At 45.2% G+C, this 19,323-nt stretch overlaps 1 protein-coding gene across 2 annotated transcripts in view; it reads right to left on the reverse strand.

The window, feature by feature from the left end:
• TDRD7 (tudor domain containing 7) overlaps positions 1-19,323 on the reverse strand; it is a 46,651-nt gene that overhangs the window by 17,410 nt on the left and 9,918 nt on the right. Inside the window, exons 3-7 of one of the 2 annotated variants that reach the window (XM_058823400.1) lie at positions 16,641-16,782; positions 15,336-15,552; positions 10,267-10,352; positions 8,899-9,116; positions 4,157-4,231 (exon numbers count right to left, since the gene is read on the reverse strand). In XM_058823400.1, coding sequence (XP_058679383.1) covers positions 4,157-4,231; positions 8,899-9,116; positions 10,267-10,352; positions 15,336-15,552; positions 16,641-16,782 — 738 coding nt within the window. The remainder of the gene's footprint in view (positions 1-4,156; positions 4,232-8,898; positions 9,117-10,266; positions 10,353-15,335; positions 15,553-16,640; positions 16,783-19,323) is intronic. The other variant, XM_058823401.1, reaches the window with a different exon arrangement.

A 19,323-nucleotide genomic window follows, 5' to 3' on the forward strand; every position in this document is an offset into this window, starting at 1 on the left:
AAGGACAAAAGCAGACATGCTCCTGTATTGGCAGGACAAAATCTTTGCATAAATATGCTTGACAACATTTAAAAAAACCACTGACCAACATATAGAAACTAAAGAAAGTATCCACTTTGCAACGCCAGCCTTAACTAATTGTGTGTACAGTGATAGTCATATATTGGTAACCTCCTGGAGCATCAACAGGATGTTTCCAAGAAGGAACTGGAGAAAACACATCCTTGAAATGAGAGTTTCTAGTCAGAGTAGATGTTGTTCAATTTCAATGTTACATTCAAACTAGGATATGCAGGTATTTTCTGCTATTCTCCTGCAAGGTAAGAAAAGAAAAGAAAACCCGCAGAGGAAGTTTGCATTTAATGTCAGTGACAGAGTCTCATCAGAAGTCTGGCTCTATGGTTTTTAGTATCCAACAGGTTCTCAAAGACGGCTCTAAAATACAAATCAGAACTATCACTCTGATTCATTGAGAAGAATTCTTCGGAAATGTGGTGCAGGAGTTTTTCAGATTTGATTTAAATATGCAACATGGAAGCTCAACCACCACAGCATACATACCAGAGACTACACAGAAACATTTTAGTGACAGGCACCTTAGACAAACACTTCAGTGTGAAGGTGGCTCTCATGTACCTGACTTTCCTCACAATACGTGAAGTTAAACTCCTAGAAAGCTGGAACTGAAAGCAGCGAGGAAAGTATTTCTGGCCTTGACCAGCACTACCTGACATCTACACATTGGATGACAGCACTTCTCTGTCATTGGCAGCCACCACAACTTCAGGTCCCACTGGTTTTGCCCATCCCTCTACAGTACAGGTCTCCCCAGGCAATGGTGAGATGCTGCTTCAACATTAGCATTCAACTCCTCCCTGTTCCAAGTAGCTGCCTCTGAAAGCAGTAACTGAACTGCTGGGTACGTGTCCAGAGCAACCAAATCTGGGGAAAAAAAGACACTTGGTCAGTGTTCTTGAAAGGCTGAAGATCCCCACTGCATATGGTGGCATCACTCAGTAAGGAGCTTTTCCTTACAAAGATCTGGAAGCTTCTTACATCATCCAGTTACAGCTAATCCTTGGAATCCACTCCAGCTTTTGCAGCTTCTAGTCTGATATACAATTAATTATTTTGCATGGGAAGCTATGATATCTATTTTCTTACCCTAAACAACAGAAGAACACATCAAAACACTTGTTTTTAGCCAAGTGTCATGTCAACTGGGAAGCTGAAACAGACTGGAATATGCTGGCCAAAAAAGCTGCAGCATGTCCATTGTTAAAAACTTGACTGGATACAGACCTGGACAGACTGCAGGTGACCCTGCATGAGCATGGAGGTTGCATTAGGTAATCAAATGAGGTCCCTATCCACCTCAGTGATTCTGTGATTCTGTCTCTGATAGTCATTTCTTCTGTACTTACCTGAAATGTTAGAATGCAAATCATACTAGGTATATATTTCTACTTTCTTTTGTTGTTAAACTAAAGAATCCCTATCGTCCCTCTGTTCAGGTTCAGCTCGTGTTCAGAGCTGGGATGGTAAGCTCTACAAAGCTCAAGAGTGTCTTCAGATTGCTCCCTTCTGCCCATCCTCTTTGCCCTCCCACTCCATTACCCTGCACATCACAGTGAAGACACTTGTTCTCCCCTTTCTTGTACTTACAAGACTGGCTTCTGCAAATACACAATTACAGAGGAAAGTGTGATGCAATAAGACAGCTGAGCCAATCTAAAAACTCCATACTGTTGAGGGCTGCCCCTATTCCTCACATCTTTATGCCAGCACTGAGGATCAGCAGACAATTCTGTCAGCAGTTCTTTTTGGCTGTAATACCCTTTACCTCATAATGCATTGAAATTCTCCTGCAAGGTCAGAACACCGGAGACGCACAGGTTGCAGGAGTAAGAAAAGATTCTGTCAAAATGGAGTCTGACTTCATTTGGTGGCTCATAGCGTTGTCTAACCACTCATCACCAGGCCTGAGTTTCAGCTATACTGATTTGCAGCCTGTTCTAGCACTATGTTTGGACAGCAAAGTCATTCTGGACCTTCTGTCCTCAACTGGGTCATTTCCACACATTCCAGGACATCATCCTCCCAGTGAGGCTGACACCAATGTAGTCTGCTCTGCGCTGAAGTACATACAGCACATCTAATTACATTTTAGGTATAACACGTCTTGTGTCCTCTGAACTCCATTCTAAATGGCTGCTGGCTCTGTGTCTAAACACCAATTTCTTCAGTGAGGGTGGCAAAAGAAAGTTATTGTAATTCAAGAGATCATCTACTGGAAACAGCATTTAGGGTTTGCGTAAAACTGAGCTTTCGTTGATACCCACTACCAGACACGATAGCCTGCTCCATTGTCTCCTCCATGTGCAAAGTACATTAGAGTTGGATTTTTTATTCTTTCAAGTTTGTTTCTCTGTTTAGAAAGATCACTTTTGCTTCACATAGCTTAACTGTGGTATAGAAATTCCTTCTCTCAGAGTGAAGACCTGATAAAACTAAAATTTCTCAAGGAATACAACTCTCTACTGTGGCAATACTTCTCTTTTCTGAGCATACCTGTTTAGGTATGTTTACCTCTTTTCTTACCTACTGTAACCACTGTTACTGTAAAATGTTACAATAAAAGCTCAGCTGCCTGACGCATTAGTATGTAGAACCTATTTTGTTAAGACATGGTGTACTGCCCAGGATTCAGAAAACAACAGTCTCAGTCTCCCAATTTGTTTACCATCTAATCCTGGCATTCTATCAAGCCTTCAGTTTCATCTTCTGCAAGAAGTCCCAACATGTATAAATGTAAAATATGAATCTGAGAACCAAATACAGCTAAAAAAAGATAAAATAAAACCTCCTACCTGTCAATTAAGCAACATCTCATTGTTGTCTCATGCAGGTCTCATTCTTATCTAAAAAATTCTCTACCTTTCTGTGGTGATAAACATCAACTTGTAGTGACTATTACAAAAAAAAAAATATCAAACAAAAAACCAAACAAAATACCACCAAAACAGTGAAAAAAAAAATGCTAATTTCCCCCTTAATTCCTCCAATTTTTTTCCAGTGATGTATTTTCAAGACTAACAGACTGTGGGACCTGTCCAACACCTTACCAGATATCCAAGAGATTAAGTGAAGAAAACTAAGCCCTGCTTTACCCTGTAAAGCCTCCCCCTCACAGTAAACAGCCAGGAAAATGGTCTCCACTCTGACGAGTCTTTTCACACAGCATCAGCCAACACAGTCACTAAAGGTCACTATAGTGACTTAAGGTCACTAAAGAATATATTCACATGTTACATATTGTTTAGCTTAATGTTTATTAAAAAGCAGTAAGAAACCTGACTGAGGAATGATAGATTAGAGACAAAAAACTGTCCTCTGACAAGTAATAGTTAAGCTGGTATGTAGCTAGAGCCAGTAGAGTATTTTAAGGAAAGGAACATCTTTGTTCTAGAACTGCGGAAAAGCAAATGTATCTCTTCCAGCACAAGGGGAATTTCAAAATTCAGAATGGTAGTGTTATTTTTCTACCAATTCCTTCAGAAAACAAGCAGAAAGACTAAGGCAGTCATTACCACAAGAAAACTCCAGAATCAAATCAATATGCATACATCCCTTCATTCTGTCAATTAAAAGGTGTCTGCTTGTTATTCATTCTACCAAAATACTGGCTCTAGGATTGGTGTTTTCACCAAAACTTTGGGTTTTATAACCATGGAAGAACTTCTGAGGCACAAGGTATGACAGGGTCTGACAGAATCCATCTGTCCTGATGGATGAAATTATTTTTGGCTGTTAAGCGACCCACTGTGCCACTCAGACACTTACAACTCTACGGAACAGGATGGGATTCACCTGAGAGTACTAAGGGACCTGGAAGAAGCACTTGGCAAGCTGCTCTCCACCATTTAGCATCAGTACTGAATAACTGAGGAGGCTGATGACTGGAGTTTGGCTAATGTGATGCACACCCACAAGAAGGGTTAGAAGGAAGATGTGGAGAACCACAGGCCTGTCAGCCTGACCTTGGTGCTGGCAAAGGCTATGGAACAGATCATCTTGAGTGTGATCATATACTACCTGCCAGACAACCAAGGGATCTGACCCAGACAGCATGGGTTTGGGGAAAGGCAGGTCTCACCTGACCAACCTGATGTTCTTTCACGACCAGGTGATGTCCCCAGAGGGTGAGGGAAAGGCTGTGGATGCTGTCTACCTAGAATTGAGAAAAGTCTTTGAGACAATCTCCCACAACATTTTCCTGGAAAAGCTGGAAGCCCACAGCTTGGACAGGAGCACTCTTTGCTGGGTTAGAAACTGGCTGCACAGCCAGGCCCAGAAAGTGGAGGTGAATGGTGTCACATCCAGCTGGGGGCTGGTCACCAGTGGTGCTCCTCAGGGGTCTGTGCTGGGGCCAGTCCTGCTTAATACCTTTATTTATGGTTTTGGTGAGGGGGTTGAGTGCGTCTCACTAGGTTCACAGGTGACACTACACTGGGTAGAAGTGTCAACCTGCCAGAGGGCAGGAAGGCTCTGCAGAGGGATCTGGACAGGCTGGATTGATGGGCCAAGGGCAAAGGTGTGAGGTTCAATAAGGCCAAGTGTCAGGTCCTGCCCTTGGGTCACAACAACCCTGTGCAGTGCTACAGGCTGGGCAGAGTGCCTGGAAAGCTGCCCAGCAGAAAAGGGGGATGCTGGTCAACAGCACCCTTTGGACAAGAAAGCCAAAGGCATCCTGCCCTGTATCAGCAATAGCGTGGCCAGTAGGACTAGGGCAGTCCCTCTATATCCAACACTGGTGAGGCCACACGTCAAACTGTGTGTCCAGTTCTGGGCCCCTCATGAACAAGAAACACATTGAGATGCTGGAGCAAGGCCAGAGAAGGGCAAAGGAGCAGGTGAAGGGTTGGAGCTGGAGAGGGTAATTCCTATGAGGACTGGCTGAAAGAGCTGGGGTTGCTCAGCCTGAGGAAGAGGAGGCTCAGGGGTGACTTTATCACTCTCTGCAACTCCCTTTGAGGAGGCTGTAGCCAGGTGGGGGTCCATCTCTTCTCCCAGTTAATCAGTGACAGGACAAGAGGACACAGACTCAAGCTGCACTGGGGTGGGGGTGTTCAGATTGGAGATTAAGAGGCATTTCTCCACTGAAAAGGGGGTCAGGCAGTGCACAGACTTCCAAGGGAGGCAGTCAAGTCACCATCCCTAGAGGCAGTCAATAAATGACTGAACTGACAACCAGTGCTATGGTTGACAATGGGTATTTGGTCGAGAGTTGGACTTGATCTTGGAGCACATCTGAAATACCTGCTGAACACCAACACACAAAGTATGAGAAACAAACAGGATAAACACCAAGCACTGGTTAGTTCCCAGAGCTATGATTTCTTTGGTCAGCAAGACTTAGTGGAACAAGTGCCACACCTGGCATGCTGGGATGGAGGGCTGCAGGCTGTCCAGGAGGGATGGGCAGGGCAGGCAATGTGGAGGAGTCGCACTGTATGAAAAGGGGAGGTTTGACTGCACAGCCCTTACTGTTAGTGATGACGTGGGTGAGAGACCCTGGTTTCCAGGGAGCGTTGTTGTAGAGTCTGCTACCAACAGGCACTCAGGAGAAATCTCTGGGTTGGCATCTTGTTCTTACTGCAGATTGCACCTCCCCAGACATCTACTGTGAACACTGTTCTGCTGTGACAATCAAATCTGGGAAATGTGTGAAGTTTGTAGGAAATAACTTCTGGTCACACGTACTCAGTGGGACAACTAGGAACTAAAGCCTCCTAGGCAGAGGACTCTGTCAGGGGAGGTTCAGGAAGCATTTCTTTAACAAGAACGTGGCAAACACTGTAACAAGCTTCTTGGCTGACACCCTCAGCCTGACAGTGTTCAAAAGATATTTGAATAATGCCCCTAACAACAAGTTTTAACTTTTGGTCATTCCTGAAGTGGTCAGGCAACTGGACTAGATGATCACTGATAAGATTCCTTCCAACTGAAACACTCCTATTTATTTTGCAAATACTTATCACTTGCATTTTTCCATACTGAGTCAACATTTGCATGAAGCTACTATAAATGCCAAGATCCCTTTTTCCCAAGCTTCAAAGTCCACACAGAAAAAAAACCCACTTTTTTTTTTTAATGTAGGGAGAGTCCTTTCTGTCCATGGCCAAGATTACAATGAAATTTTACAGGCCAGAAACATGGTATGAGAAGGTTACATACCTCAGGGGTTCAGCTGTCTGCATCCCAAGGATGCAAGGCTGAGCTCCAACACAGTAAAACTATATAACTTTGACTTAGAAATGTAAAAAACCAGCTAAGTTGTGAGAAAGAACTTGTGACAAAAATATATAAAAAGACAGAAATGAGACAGGAGTTGCAAGTCTAAAATAGGGATCACTAGCTGCTCAAAGACACATGGCAAAGTAATTAATCAAACAGAAAGGTAAAAAAATCTGATAAAAAAAGGTGAAGGTGGAAGGGTCACTACCAGTCATCACATTTTGCAAAGCACAAGTGCTGGAGGTGAAAGCAAACAATTCAGCAACACTGTGGATTTGCCAGAGCTGTTGAAGCAGATTCTTCTCCTGGCTGAGGTGTGTCTAGACAACAAAGACTTCTAAGCATATTTATTGTCAGCCCCACTGCTCATGAATGCTGGGCCACAATCTATGACTGCCAGCCACTACCTGGTAACTTTGTACTTTTGCATTTAGCTGTGCAAAGTAGGTTGCTACAAGTAAGATGCTCAACCAAGCCGACCTAAAGAGGGGAGGTAACAGACAAATGGAGACAAAGTCAGCCTCAATACCTCTTGCCTGAACGGTGAAGACTGAAAACAAGATCATCAACCTGCAATTTACAGCGATATTTGGAGACCTGAACTCAGTAAATAGAGAAAATATCCATTATCCATAGTTGTAAAAACATGGAAATTACCATCTTTAGATAAAATTCCTACCTTTCCAACAGAAGATTTGGATATGCAAAGTTATTCAGAAGTGATACTCTCAAACGCACAGATTAAAAGCTTGGAGACACTAAAAGTGTATTAGGTTTGTTGTCTGCTGGTTTGTAACTATGTTACACTGATTTGAATGAGTAAAAAAGGAATATGTTCTTCTTTAAGATAATAAAAGAAACACCAAGCATGTTTTTGAGCCTGACAGACACTACCCGTGTAAGAAACCAACATGACAGAAATAATTCAGGTATCAGGTATCTTTACTTTCACTGGAGAGTACAGTCTTTCTTCTTCATTTCAAAGGTTCTACAAACTTGTACACCTGCAGACAATATGTTTAAACCAGGAACTGATTATTCTTAAGAGATGTACTGTAGCTTTCATATAAGAAGTCCCAATTCAAACTTCTCCATGCCTAAGCCATAATTACAATTTTGTAAGTCAGTAAACTGAGACGGGCTTTAGAGGCTCATTAAGTTCTCTACAAAAAGACTGATTGTGCCAAGATAACTCGATAGTTCTGACTGCTGTTGTACTGTGCCCATTGTATTACAATGTTTCCATGGATTTAATCAGTACTTATTTATGCTTAAATGACTTTATTTGCATGCTAGAAAGAAAGAGATAGACCCAACAGATAGTAAGCAAATGGATAATGAACACAGAACAAAGATACTGGATGAACAGGACTGACTGGAACATTAGCTACAAAAAAGACTAAAATTTGCTGCATGAATTAAGCAATTCAAGACATAACAGCTTGCCCTGTAGATAACACAGGAACCACTCATCAACCATCAAAACAAATTGCTGCTGACTGTATACATTTCTAGTGTTTGTAGTGAGGTGTTACAAACACATTTTATATATCTGTGAGAAAACCATACATGTACACAAATGGTGTTGTTCCTGAAAAGCAGTTATTCAACTCAGTTATTTTCTTTTAATTTTTTTTTTGTATTTAATGCTTTTACAAAAGAAAAGACTTAGTAGGACATACAAAAAATGTACTTCAAGAAGACAAATAATTCTTATTACTTCAATACGCTTCTGTGCCACAGTTTGACAAATACCAAGGTAATGAAAAGTCTTCGCTGACTGGCCATTTAACACTGGCCTGTTGAAGTAAAGCTAAATAAAGCCTTGATGCAAAGTTGCATGACACCATAAATGACCCATGAATGCAGAAGAGCAGACAGAAGTACAGCAGTTGAAGCCCCTCCACCCTGTGGGGATCAAACTCCTGTCAGACCTCTAAGCGGACACTCAGCCAGACATCAGCTCCTAATAAGAGACGCAATGACACCCTCAGTAATCAAGGGGAACAGGCATCAGAAGGAGGGCAGAAAGGGGCTTAGCTGTAATCTCTCCCCCCAGCATTACCACCCTTCAATTTCATCTATTATTGTGTCATAAACCTAACCTAAACAGCAAAATTCCTTGGCTTAAGATGTGAGAAAGACCTCTGGAAAAGTCTATAGAAAGATAAATACAGTTAGACCTCAGACTGTTCAAAAGGTTGTTGGTAGCTTGTACCTTTAAGAGGAGGTAAACCCACCAACAAGGAAAAGCATAAAATGCAATTGGGGAAAAAACCCAAACCAAGAACAACAAACATGGCATGGACATCACCTGTCATCAGTACTGGGGTCAGTTAAAGGTTGCAAGGCAGCAACCTCAAGCACTTGCTCCACAACACCATGCAGTCTGATCTTCCTTGTTCAAACACTAGTCCAGCCAACTGTGATTTTCTGGGGTTTCAAAGGGCATTGTGGGGGTTTCAAGGGATGTGGGGTTTTTCTGTCACTGCTGCAGAGCATGAAGGGAAATGCAGGCACACATAAAATAACATTTGGCAAATGAACATTCGGAAGTCTACAGAATACTGGCATCTTCCATAAAAAGGGCTCAATACTTACTGTGCACACATGAGTCCAGTTCTCAAGCTGATAGAGCACTTCTGTGCTCAGGTCCTCCCAGTACATTTCCCGATATATCTGAGGCATCTTTGACAGTCTGACACCACTGCTGTACTTGCTCAGCAGCTCCTTAATGCGACTTTGAAGTTCCAGGACATCAGCAGCAGAAGAGCCAGGGGCAACAGTATGTGCCTCTGCAGTGGATGTATTCAAGCTATCTGTTAAAAAAAAAATTACAGCCTTGAAGTAAACACAGCCCTACAAACAGAAAGACAGCTCATTACCTCCGTACTTAAAACTAAACATGGGATCTGCCAGCATAGCACCAACTTTAAAACATGGCTCTCCCACCCAGCATGGCTGGTTCAGTGACTTCCTATGGCAAAGAACTATGGAAATCTCAGACATTAAGTAACTACCTGAAATGAGTTTTCAATCACTGTAGTTATTTTCGTAAGATGTTGCTACATGTTACTTCTGAAGGAATTCTGGAAGAGAATACAGAACTGCCAGCCCCACTGCAGCTAAGACACTGCACTAAGATAGTATCCCAAGAGGGGAACAGGATAATTTCTTTATGAGTACAAACACCAGACAGATACTGCATGACAACCAAGAATGTTCTTCTATATTCAGATGGGTGTACAAATCAGACCAATGATTTGCCTTTCATTCCAAGATATGTCCTGAGGAAAAGTCTCCACCCAATAGGCAGCTTTTCTGTGCTACGGCATCCAAGGAAGCCCTCCAGTGGAGCAAGGAAAGTGACAACTGCTCAGCTGCTCTGGGCAGTTTCATACATTGAAACTCTCAGGCACTCATTATTCCTGGGGAGGTTCACAACAATAGCTTACCTGCTGCCTCATCTCTACCCCTCTTCTCCCTTTGGTGGGCTCTATTTGCTACTAGACCTGAAGCTTCACAAATCAGGCTGACAAGTCTCAAAGAAAGAAACCATCATTCTGCAAGCCTATCAGCTGCACAACTGTTGAGCCATGCAGGCAGAAGAGTATTTGCTGGACAGATACATTAGTAATGCTGCTTAGTCCTGAAAGCCAGGATTTCATCCTTATACCAGATTCCTAACCCACTTGTGAAGTTAAGCCTACTCCTCCCATTTCCAAACTCCTCACACTGGCTTTGTGATTTGCTTTGACACTTACTGCCCAATGTTTTTCCTAGAAGACTGAGAGGCAGACAAGCAAACGCACATTTCCTCAGCACAATGAAATAAGAGTGAAAAGGTTCACTCACAGAACTTGATTCCTCATCCAAGCCCATCTTCATTCAAAACAACTACTAAGATGGGGTTTTTTTAAGATGACACCCTCTCTGAGTAGTAAACAAAAAATTTCTCAGTGGGCATACCATTTGACTCTGTGGAAGAGCTTCTGGACAGGTGAACTTGCAACTCCTTTTGAAATCGTGGTGGGACAGTCAGCCTCTTCTCAGATCTAAAATTGGAAAGAAAATTGCTTAGAATCACTCTTCTTTCTCTAAAATATTCTATTTGCTTCTAAGACTTATACATAAAATAAAATGCATTCCACACATTCCATACACTCCTAGAAGGCATCCTGCAGTAGTAGTCACAACGTCCTCGTCAGGAAGACAACCTGATCAGCAGTAACAGGACAGATCAATGGGTAGTTTATTAATTTTTCTCATTATTGTGAGAAACAAAACACAGTAAAAAAGACATTAACAAAGGAAAAGTATCTAGGAACATATAGGCCTTCTAGGTCTTTTTGTGGATGCTGTTGGTTACATTGTTTAAGAGATTCTCCTCTGAAGATCTCTCCCACTGAAAGCACACAAATGTTGTGCTTGCAGGTGTTCTTCGGAGGAAGAATACAGACTCTACGTGGGAATACCGACACTAAAATGAGCTCCTGACACTGAAGAGGGCACAGCACTGTGTAGCTCACAAAGACCTGGAAAAAAAAATCAGCTGTGGAATAATTACATACACTGCAAGCAAAAGGGAACAAGAGTTGGAGAAGGGAAATCAAAGACTAGGCAACATCTCCACCACAGCACAGCAGGTTGCCCTGAACCAGGCACCTCCTAACCAGAGCAGACCGTGCACACCCACTGGGCAGGCTTTGCAGAAGATCTCTGCCCAGGGCCAGTTCTGGAATTCAGAGATAACAGTGGAGCAAGCCATAAACCTCACCAGCTGCAGAAACACCAAGGGTGATTTTCACAGCTTCACCTGGACTCTGAGAAGGTAGGACAGTAGTTCCAGAATGATGCTGTGGCTAGTTGCAACAGGAAGTCAAGACCAAGAAGCCCTATATGTCATCACATTGACTTGTAATCAGAGCATATCCATGAATCAGAAAGAGACCTCCCACATTCGTGTCTCTTCTGAGAAGCACGTTAAAAGATTTAACATTAATTTGTCTCCCCTGTTTTTATGCTGTCCCTGTTAGATGAAACCATTGTTCCTCCATCAGCTATGGGATATCACTTGTACCAAAGACCATACTTCTGTTCTGAGTCATGTCCCACAGCACTAGCTACGAGGACAGGCACTGCCCAGCTCAGCAATTTACACAACAGGAATCATGCCCAGAAGTGCTGGCAGCAGCAGATCAACTACAAGCACGTTTATGAAACTTGGAAAGTACAAAAGCAAAGCCACCCGCACAAAATCAAAACTTCCACTCACACCTGTGACTTGCTGGGTATCTGAAAAGCCTCTTACAACACTCATCTGCACTACAGAAAAGCCCTCTATATTCTGGGCACACCCCAGAAGGCCACACTAAGTAGCAGCAGTCTCTTCTTAAAAGCTGTGGCTGCCCATGCAGATGCTACAAGAAATTCAGGATCCCTCTTCTTTGTACATGTACCTACCAGTACGGACAACTCTAAGCTGAACAAATACTCAAGCTAAAAAAGTCCTCTAAATGGAAGCACACTCAAAAGAGACTACCATCTTCGCTAGGCAGAAAGCAAAACAATCCTGTGAAATACCCCATGGGTAGTGGAGACTGTCCTGCTATCTCTGCCTGCCAACAGGAATCCATAGCTGTGTTCTAGTCCTCTGTGGCATACACACTTGTATCACCTTAAGCCCCACATCAGGTGACACAAGTGATGTGACTGCAGGGTAGGCCAGCCAGAACTGCAGGCAAGTTCCAGTGAGAAAGAGGGCAGATATTCTCTGCTTAAGCCATGCCATGTGAACACCCTGGAAAGAAACCTGTAACAGAGCAGGGATGATTCCCTTCTGCTACATGTAAAAGCTAATTGGATTTGGGATCCCCTCAGTACTAAGAGACTTTATGTAGGGTCTTCCTGTGCTTTCTGTTGTGGTTCAACAGTTTCCCACAACAAAACTGTCATTCAGCTTTCCAAGCTGACATGGGCTTTGAGCACAGCCATCACGAGATTCTGAGTGCTGCAATCAGACAAGAATTGTGTGATGTGCTGCTTGCTCCCACAGATCATGATGGTCCTACATCTCCACAGTAAGATGGGGTATGGCCAGACAGTGCCAGGGCTAACATGCTTCCCTACAGTTTGCACTTATGGAGAACTCAGTAACTTGCAAGGCCTCATGCTCCTCAGCTGCTGGAAGCCTGCTCCCAGCACGAGGCCTCCTAGCCACACCAGCAGCCTGGTCCTTCACAAATGCCTGAGCAGCCATGCAGCCCTGCCAAGTCCCCATGCGTAGCTCCAGCTCAGCAGCTAGTCAAGTCTCACTGCCACACATCACTGCCTCATAACGAAGGGGAGCAATGTCCTTTCCTGCCAAGTGCCTTATCTTGGTGAGGCCCATGCCACCCCAATCTGCCCTCTGGTGCTTGGACAGTGCTATCTAAGCAGCAAGGCCAGGTAGTGGCCAGCAGCAAATGGCTCCTGCTGCTTCAAACAAGGGTGTCACCAAGCACCCAATCCTGTTTTCATCCATGCTGCTGCCTTCCAGCCTCAAGGATCTCTGCAGTTAACCAACAAGGTCTCTCCCTGATTCTCACGGTCCACAGCAACATAGTCAGGATAACTTCAGAGATTGCTGCTCTAAAGACAAGCCTCAGACTCTGCACCAGCATCTGCAAGAAAGCCTTGGACAACCACCTTCAGTGTTTCTCTGTTGTCATGTGAGTGTGACAGAACAGGGAAGACAACCAACCTGTTCCCTTTCCACCAAATGCTACACAGGGGAAAGCCCCTGATGCTGTGGTCATAAAAATCTCTGAAAAAAATATCACAAAGCACTACAGAGGTGGGACATAGACTTTGGCAGTCACAAAAAAAACACCATTTCCAGCCTCATTGAGGAGCTTCACTGCATGATACTGGGTGGAGCACCAATACCTGTCAGCACCCAAAGTCTGTCACTGGCAGACATTGTGTCAAGGCAAGGAACACACGTCTGCCATAGCAGTACAGATGTTCAACAGAAAAGAACAGAGACCCTTATGTGCAACCATAAGAGCATGGGTGTCCTTTCCTACCATGTGGGTACATGGAGGGGCAGGGTGGGTACCAGAAAGGCAAAAACTGCACACAGATAACAGCTCACTCCAAACTGGGAAGTGGGGCAAAGAGTCTGTCACCCTCAGGACTTGTTTCAGCCTACCTGAGCTGTGAAGGCTCAGTCACTCTCATAGGCAAGTGCTGACATCCCTGCTGGAATAGTGTCCTCAAGCTCATGCCAGATAACTATGAGGCTGCTGTCAGCCCAGGATTTCTGGGGATGCTGTTCAAAACTCCACTCACTGCACACTGTTTTTTGAAGTCAGGACCTCCTGGCTCAAAGAAGCCTTCCCTCCAGCAATTCCCAAATTACAAGCAACTACAATGGTATAGGAGGTACAAAATGTCCCCAGCAGCAAGGACACATGGATCTTGCCAGCCCTGCCTCAAACTGGCCAAGTTGAAACAAACTACCAAATTAATCCAGTCACACACAACCTTGTATTCACATGGAATATGAATCGCATCTCTCTGAACTCTCCCTTCACTATGTACTCAAGCTAACAGGATAGCATTTGGACTCTTTACAAAAGCACAAGATGTCTCCTCCTCCAAAAACAGATGGGCCAAAGCAGACTTTGCCTGTAGCTTCTCCTACAGTGCAGGGCAGAAAGAGACAACAGAAAGAAAGGCAGAAAACTTACCTAAAAGGAGTTCAGGAGAGACTGCCAGAGATGAATAAATATAATACAAGATGTAGCAGACTACATTAGGAATAGCCACAAGAGAGGTGACATCTACCTAATTTTATTTCACACATTACAAATCTTGAAATGTTATAAAATACTTCCTGTATTTTATAGTAACTAATTTGGAGAAAACTCTAAGTGCTCTTTTTGCTTTGCCTGAGGCAAAGTGCCTCTGCCTTTTAGAGAAGTGCCACTTAAAAATATGCAACTCATCTGCCCACACAGAAAAAGGAAGGCCCAAGCACAGATGCTCCTACTCCTTTCTGAGTCACAGCAGGATAGCTTGGTCCTTCTCTGCACAACAGACCCCAGATGGCACATGGAACTCATGCAGGTGGGTGAGGCAGGACATGCCTGCTTTCTGTGGATCTTCCAGAAACAGCAGGAACCACAGCAGGATTAAGCTGTTGTGCTGCTCTGGGCCACTCCACAGATACGCCACCGTGCAAGTGGCACGCCACTGCATTTCCATTCAACGCCAGGCTGACTTCCAACCCAGCCCGGGCCGGAGCCCTCCCCCTGCAGAGGATTACTGCCACAATCACAGCTCCGGAGGACTTAGCACAGCCACAATGGGCAGCAGCAAACACTTTCTCACCACCGTCAGCTGACGGCCCAGGGCGGCCAAAAACAACACAGAAAGAAATGATGGGGCAGCAGCTGACTAAGGCCCCGGGATTAGAGAGGCTCAAACGGGGCTGAAAAGCAGCATGTAGCGCTAGCCCAGCAGAACTGCAGCTCCAGCCCTCAGCTCAGCTCACCCAAACACGGTCAGCCGGCTCCTGGCTCCCAGCACGCCGAGACAGGGCACAAACACTGACACTGCAACACAGAGTCAGGCAAGAGGGAAAGAACAGCCACCTGCGCAACCATCACCCTCAACACACACATCACCTGCCCCTGCACACAAATCTGTTCCTCCTCCTTTCTGTCACACTGGCCACAATAGCTCCCTCCTGGGCCAGGCAACAGCTCCACGCTCCCTTGCTGTGACACCTTTGGCCACATTTCTCCAAAACATGGGAACAGGCCAAAAGCACAGGCTAGCTATAGCACCCAAAAAGGCAAAACATCATCTGTCTCCTTCCTGGGTACCATCCCATATTCAGACTTCACCTGCTGCAAGGGCAGGGGCCTGGATTCCCACTGGATCCCAAAGGACACTGCTTGCATGGCAGCATCCAAGTGTCCATCACACTTCATTTTCCCCTTGTGCACACACACACACACACACACACACACACACACACACACACTGACCTGTTTACCACAGTGACATGCCTCTGCATGGGGATTTCTTTAGGTGGTCCACTCCCAGCAGCTGAAGGTAAGGCAGATCGGGCACTCTCCACCACAGGTTTCACACCTCCACATGCCACTTCTCTGCCTCGGGGCAGGCGAGGAACAGGCCTCTTAGAACTGCCTTCTTCTGGCATGTTCAAAGACCGGGGCTGCCTCAAAGTTCCTTTGGGCTTTCCTAAAGAGTTTGCAGATGCAACCATGAGTAGCACTCTTCTCACCCAGTCTACCTCCACCTCCCCAGGCACCTCCTGTACTGCCACCCAAAGGGTTCCTTCTCTACTCTGGTTTGTGGGCACCTGAACTCCCACCACAACAGCAGAGGTGACCAAGTTACACCCACAGAGGAACACACCAGCATTCAGGCCACACTGGGATAAACAAGCTCTTGGTCACTTTGCTGTTTATATGCTGGATTTGCCACATCAGTGTTGGAGGTTTCAAACACTTCCAAGGGGATTGATGTGCAAGACAGTGAATCAACCTGCCTTTATAATCCCTGTCATTTAACTGTGATATGAACCACTAGTTCAGCTTCCCAACTGGCATCCTTGTGGAAAAGCAAGAAGCAGCAAACACTTCATTACAGACAACAGGGGAGCACACACAAACTAGAAGACCCACTGTTGTTCCAAGCTGCCAACCTCCAAGCAAATAGGTCCTGCCTGGGCTTAATCCTGGAATCAATTCCACAGACAGTCACAACAGCATGGCAGTGAGGAAAACCTGACCCATACTTTAGGAAAACACTGCTACACAAGCTAATGCAAAAGGTAAGAGGTAAAAAGAGCCAAAAATGGGCATCAAAACTTTTGTGGCACTGGCATCAGCGACAGGAGCTGCTGAAACAGCCACAGCTACAGGGACTCCTTCTCACTGTGAGGGAATCGTTCAATCCTCCCACTTCACAACAGGCCAAGGCCAGCCTTAAAGAACATGCAGGCTCATTGCCACATTTCTTGCCTGCATCTCAGTTGTGTTCCTCACAGAAGCAGGAGCACGTGAAAGTGAAGCTAAACATCCTACAAGGACTTTGTTTTCCAAAATCATTTACATCTTGCATACACACCTGAAAAGGGCTTTCTCTCAGATCATGGCTTTCAGATAAAAGCTTCCTTGTCAAGAACATTCATCCTCCCAAGAACTCTCCATGTGGACCCTGTAACTTGTGGCCGCAGGTGACACACCCTCACAGCCATGACTTTTGTGCAGCAGCTGAACAGTTCTTTCATAAAGGCAGGCCCTCTAGAGATGCCTATGGCTTACCTGATAAACTGACTGGTGATGTGTTCTTCAGCCTCATCTGACAGTTCACCTGCCGGACTGTTTTCTTCTTGGAACTCCTCTGTCGGGCCACCAGTTGAGCAACTCGTACAGTTTCATTGCAACTAACAGCATGGCAAATTACCTTGTTGGAGCAGGAAGAGGACAGGGGAAAAAGCAGTCAGTGAGACCCATGCTCATCCACAGCCCTCAGAATCATTTGTATCCCTTTCCAAGCCTGTAGCTGTTGAATCATGCAGGCCAGCAGGCGGTTCAGGAAAGGCTTCAGCAGACACAGATCTTGGAGATCTCACTCTCCTTTTGTGAAACCTCAGAAGAAATCTCCGTGAACCTCAAAAATCAGCAAACCACACAGCCAGAGCCTCTGCATCACCTTTCCACATTAGGTTGGGCCCCTCTGAGAAACAGCCTGGTTTCTAACTCCCATCCCACAGGCCCACCATCTTGCTTTATAATTCTGGGAAGCCATGGGGCTGCAGCCTGTCCTTATTCTTTCTGGCAAGGCTCACTAGAGGCTCTGGCACCACGGTGACCCTGTGGAGCAGGGTTGCATTTGCCCCGCTTACTGAAGAAATTGCACAACTATCCTGGCTGCACCATTCACAGGCACTGGGCTGGCCCCCAACAACAGCCCAGCCTTGAACAAGCCCATAGGTATCTCCCTGCTCAACTTCATGACCTCTTGCCTCAACATCCAATCACCCGAGGCCATCCCATGGATGGATATAGGAACTTTGCCTTGGCAAGACACCAAACCATGTGCCTAGCATGCACTTTGCCTGAAAAGAAGATGAAAGCCCAAACTTTTGGGCCATTCAACTGCTGCAAAGGCAGCTGGGTGAGTACTCCTCCAGGACTCCATAAGTACACAGGCAGTACCACAAAAGCCCTAAGTTAAAATGTAAGTCTGGGGTCACAGTCATGTTCTGTGGTGGTGGTAGAGGTTGTAAAAGGGCCCCTTTCTCAACAGTGCCATGGGGCCAGCACTGCTACCTTGCTAGCCATCGCCCCCAAGGAACCTCAGAGATGACCATTTTGCACAGCAGCAGGGCAAGAGAAACTCAGGGATTTCACCAGCATCTCTGAAATTTACCAAACAGCAGCTTCAAAAAGGATCTTTTCTCACAATTAAGACAGGACAATCAAAGCAGAAAAACAACAAAAGAAAGAGATTGCTAAGCAGCAACAGCTTGGCCCAGGGATCCCTCTTCTTGTTCTAGGGTGACCCACACAGCCCAGGAAAACAAGGGCAATGGATGATGACACTAGAAACCAGGCAACCCCTCCAGCAGTGCTCTCCAGGGAAGAATGAGCTCCTCTTTGGCAAACCCAGCACCTTTGCTGGGCTGGCTCAGCACAGAGCCACTGCCAGGATGTGGGGGCCTGAATATATGTATTGTTATAACAACAACAAGAATACAACAAGTGAAGTATAGTAGGAGTCCTTGTGAATATCTATATTATATTTGGTGGGTCCTAGCTATTCTAAATGAGTCATAGCTGTGAAGTCCTTAGTTGGGCAGCAGCTGTGGCTTGTAAAGATAGCTGGGATAAAAGGGGTGGGTCAAGAGCCCAGGAGGAGCCCCTGAGAAGACAGGAAGGACTGTGCTGCAGAGAACGGAGAAGAGCCCCAGCAGAGAGGCAGGAACAACACTGCAGTGAAGATTACAACACCAGGAAGGCCTCTCCTTCTGAGGGAGAGCTCTCCTACCGTAGGAACTCCTACTTACGGATCAGACAGTGTACCTGCTGCACTGATAAAAACAGCAATCCAGCAGTATCACCACCATAGTGATTAAATGCCAGGAATCACAGAAAAATTAAGACTGGAAAACATTGCTACAGTCCATGTAATACAGCACCTTTGCTCAAAGCAGCATCAATTAGACCTAGTTAGTTAGGTGGTAGAATATCTTCAAGGATGAAGAACTCTCAACCACTCTGGAAAACTTCTTCTACTGTTTAGCCAGCCTCACTGTAAAAAAGGTGGGCTGTTTAATGTTTACATGGGACTGCTTTTATTTCACTCTTTTATCGTTGTCTCTTGTCTGTTCACTGAATACCAATGAGAACTGGAGATGGAGTCTGGCTCCATGGTTTTTTTACTCCCTTTAACAGACATAAGGATAAGATTTCCCTGAGCTTTCTCTTTTCCAGCGCAAACAATCCCTGCTGTCTGAGCCCTGTATCAGAGACGTTACGCTGCAGCACCTTCATAATCTTCACAATCATTCCGTGAACTTGCTGCAGTGTGGCCATGCCAGTCTTGTTCTGGGAAGCTTAGAAAAGGATGTGGTTTCACTGCTGCTGAGCAGAGGGGAATTATCACCCCCATTAGAGTGCTGGCAACTCTTCTTAATGAATCCAAGTATGCTGTTCGTCTCCCTTGCTACAAATGGCACCCTGCCCACTATGAACTCTGCACCCACCAGAACTCCAGGACATTTGTCTGCTAAGCTACTTTTCAGTTGGTCAACCCCAAAACTATACAGGAATATGGGGTTTTTCTTCCCCAGGTGCAGGACTTGGCATTTCCCTATACTGAACTTCATAGGGTTCTTGGTGCTCCATTTCTCCAGCTTCTTGAAATCTCTCTGAACAACAAGCACATTCATTTGCTCTATCGGTTTCTCCCGTCATCCACAGACTTGCTGAGGATGATCTC

This window comes from Ammospiza caudacuta, chromosome Z (genome assembly GCF_027887145.1).
Source record: "Ammospiza caudacuta isolate bAmmCau1 chromosome Z, bAmmCau1.pri, whole genome shotgun sequence".
NCBI lineage: Eukaryota > Metazoa > Chordata > Aves > Passeriformes > Passerellidae > Ammospiza > Ammospiza caudacuta.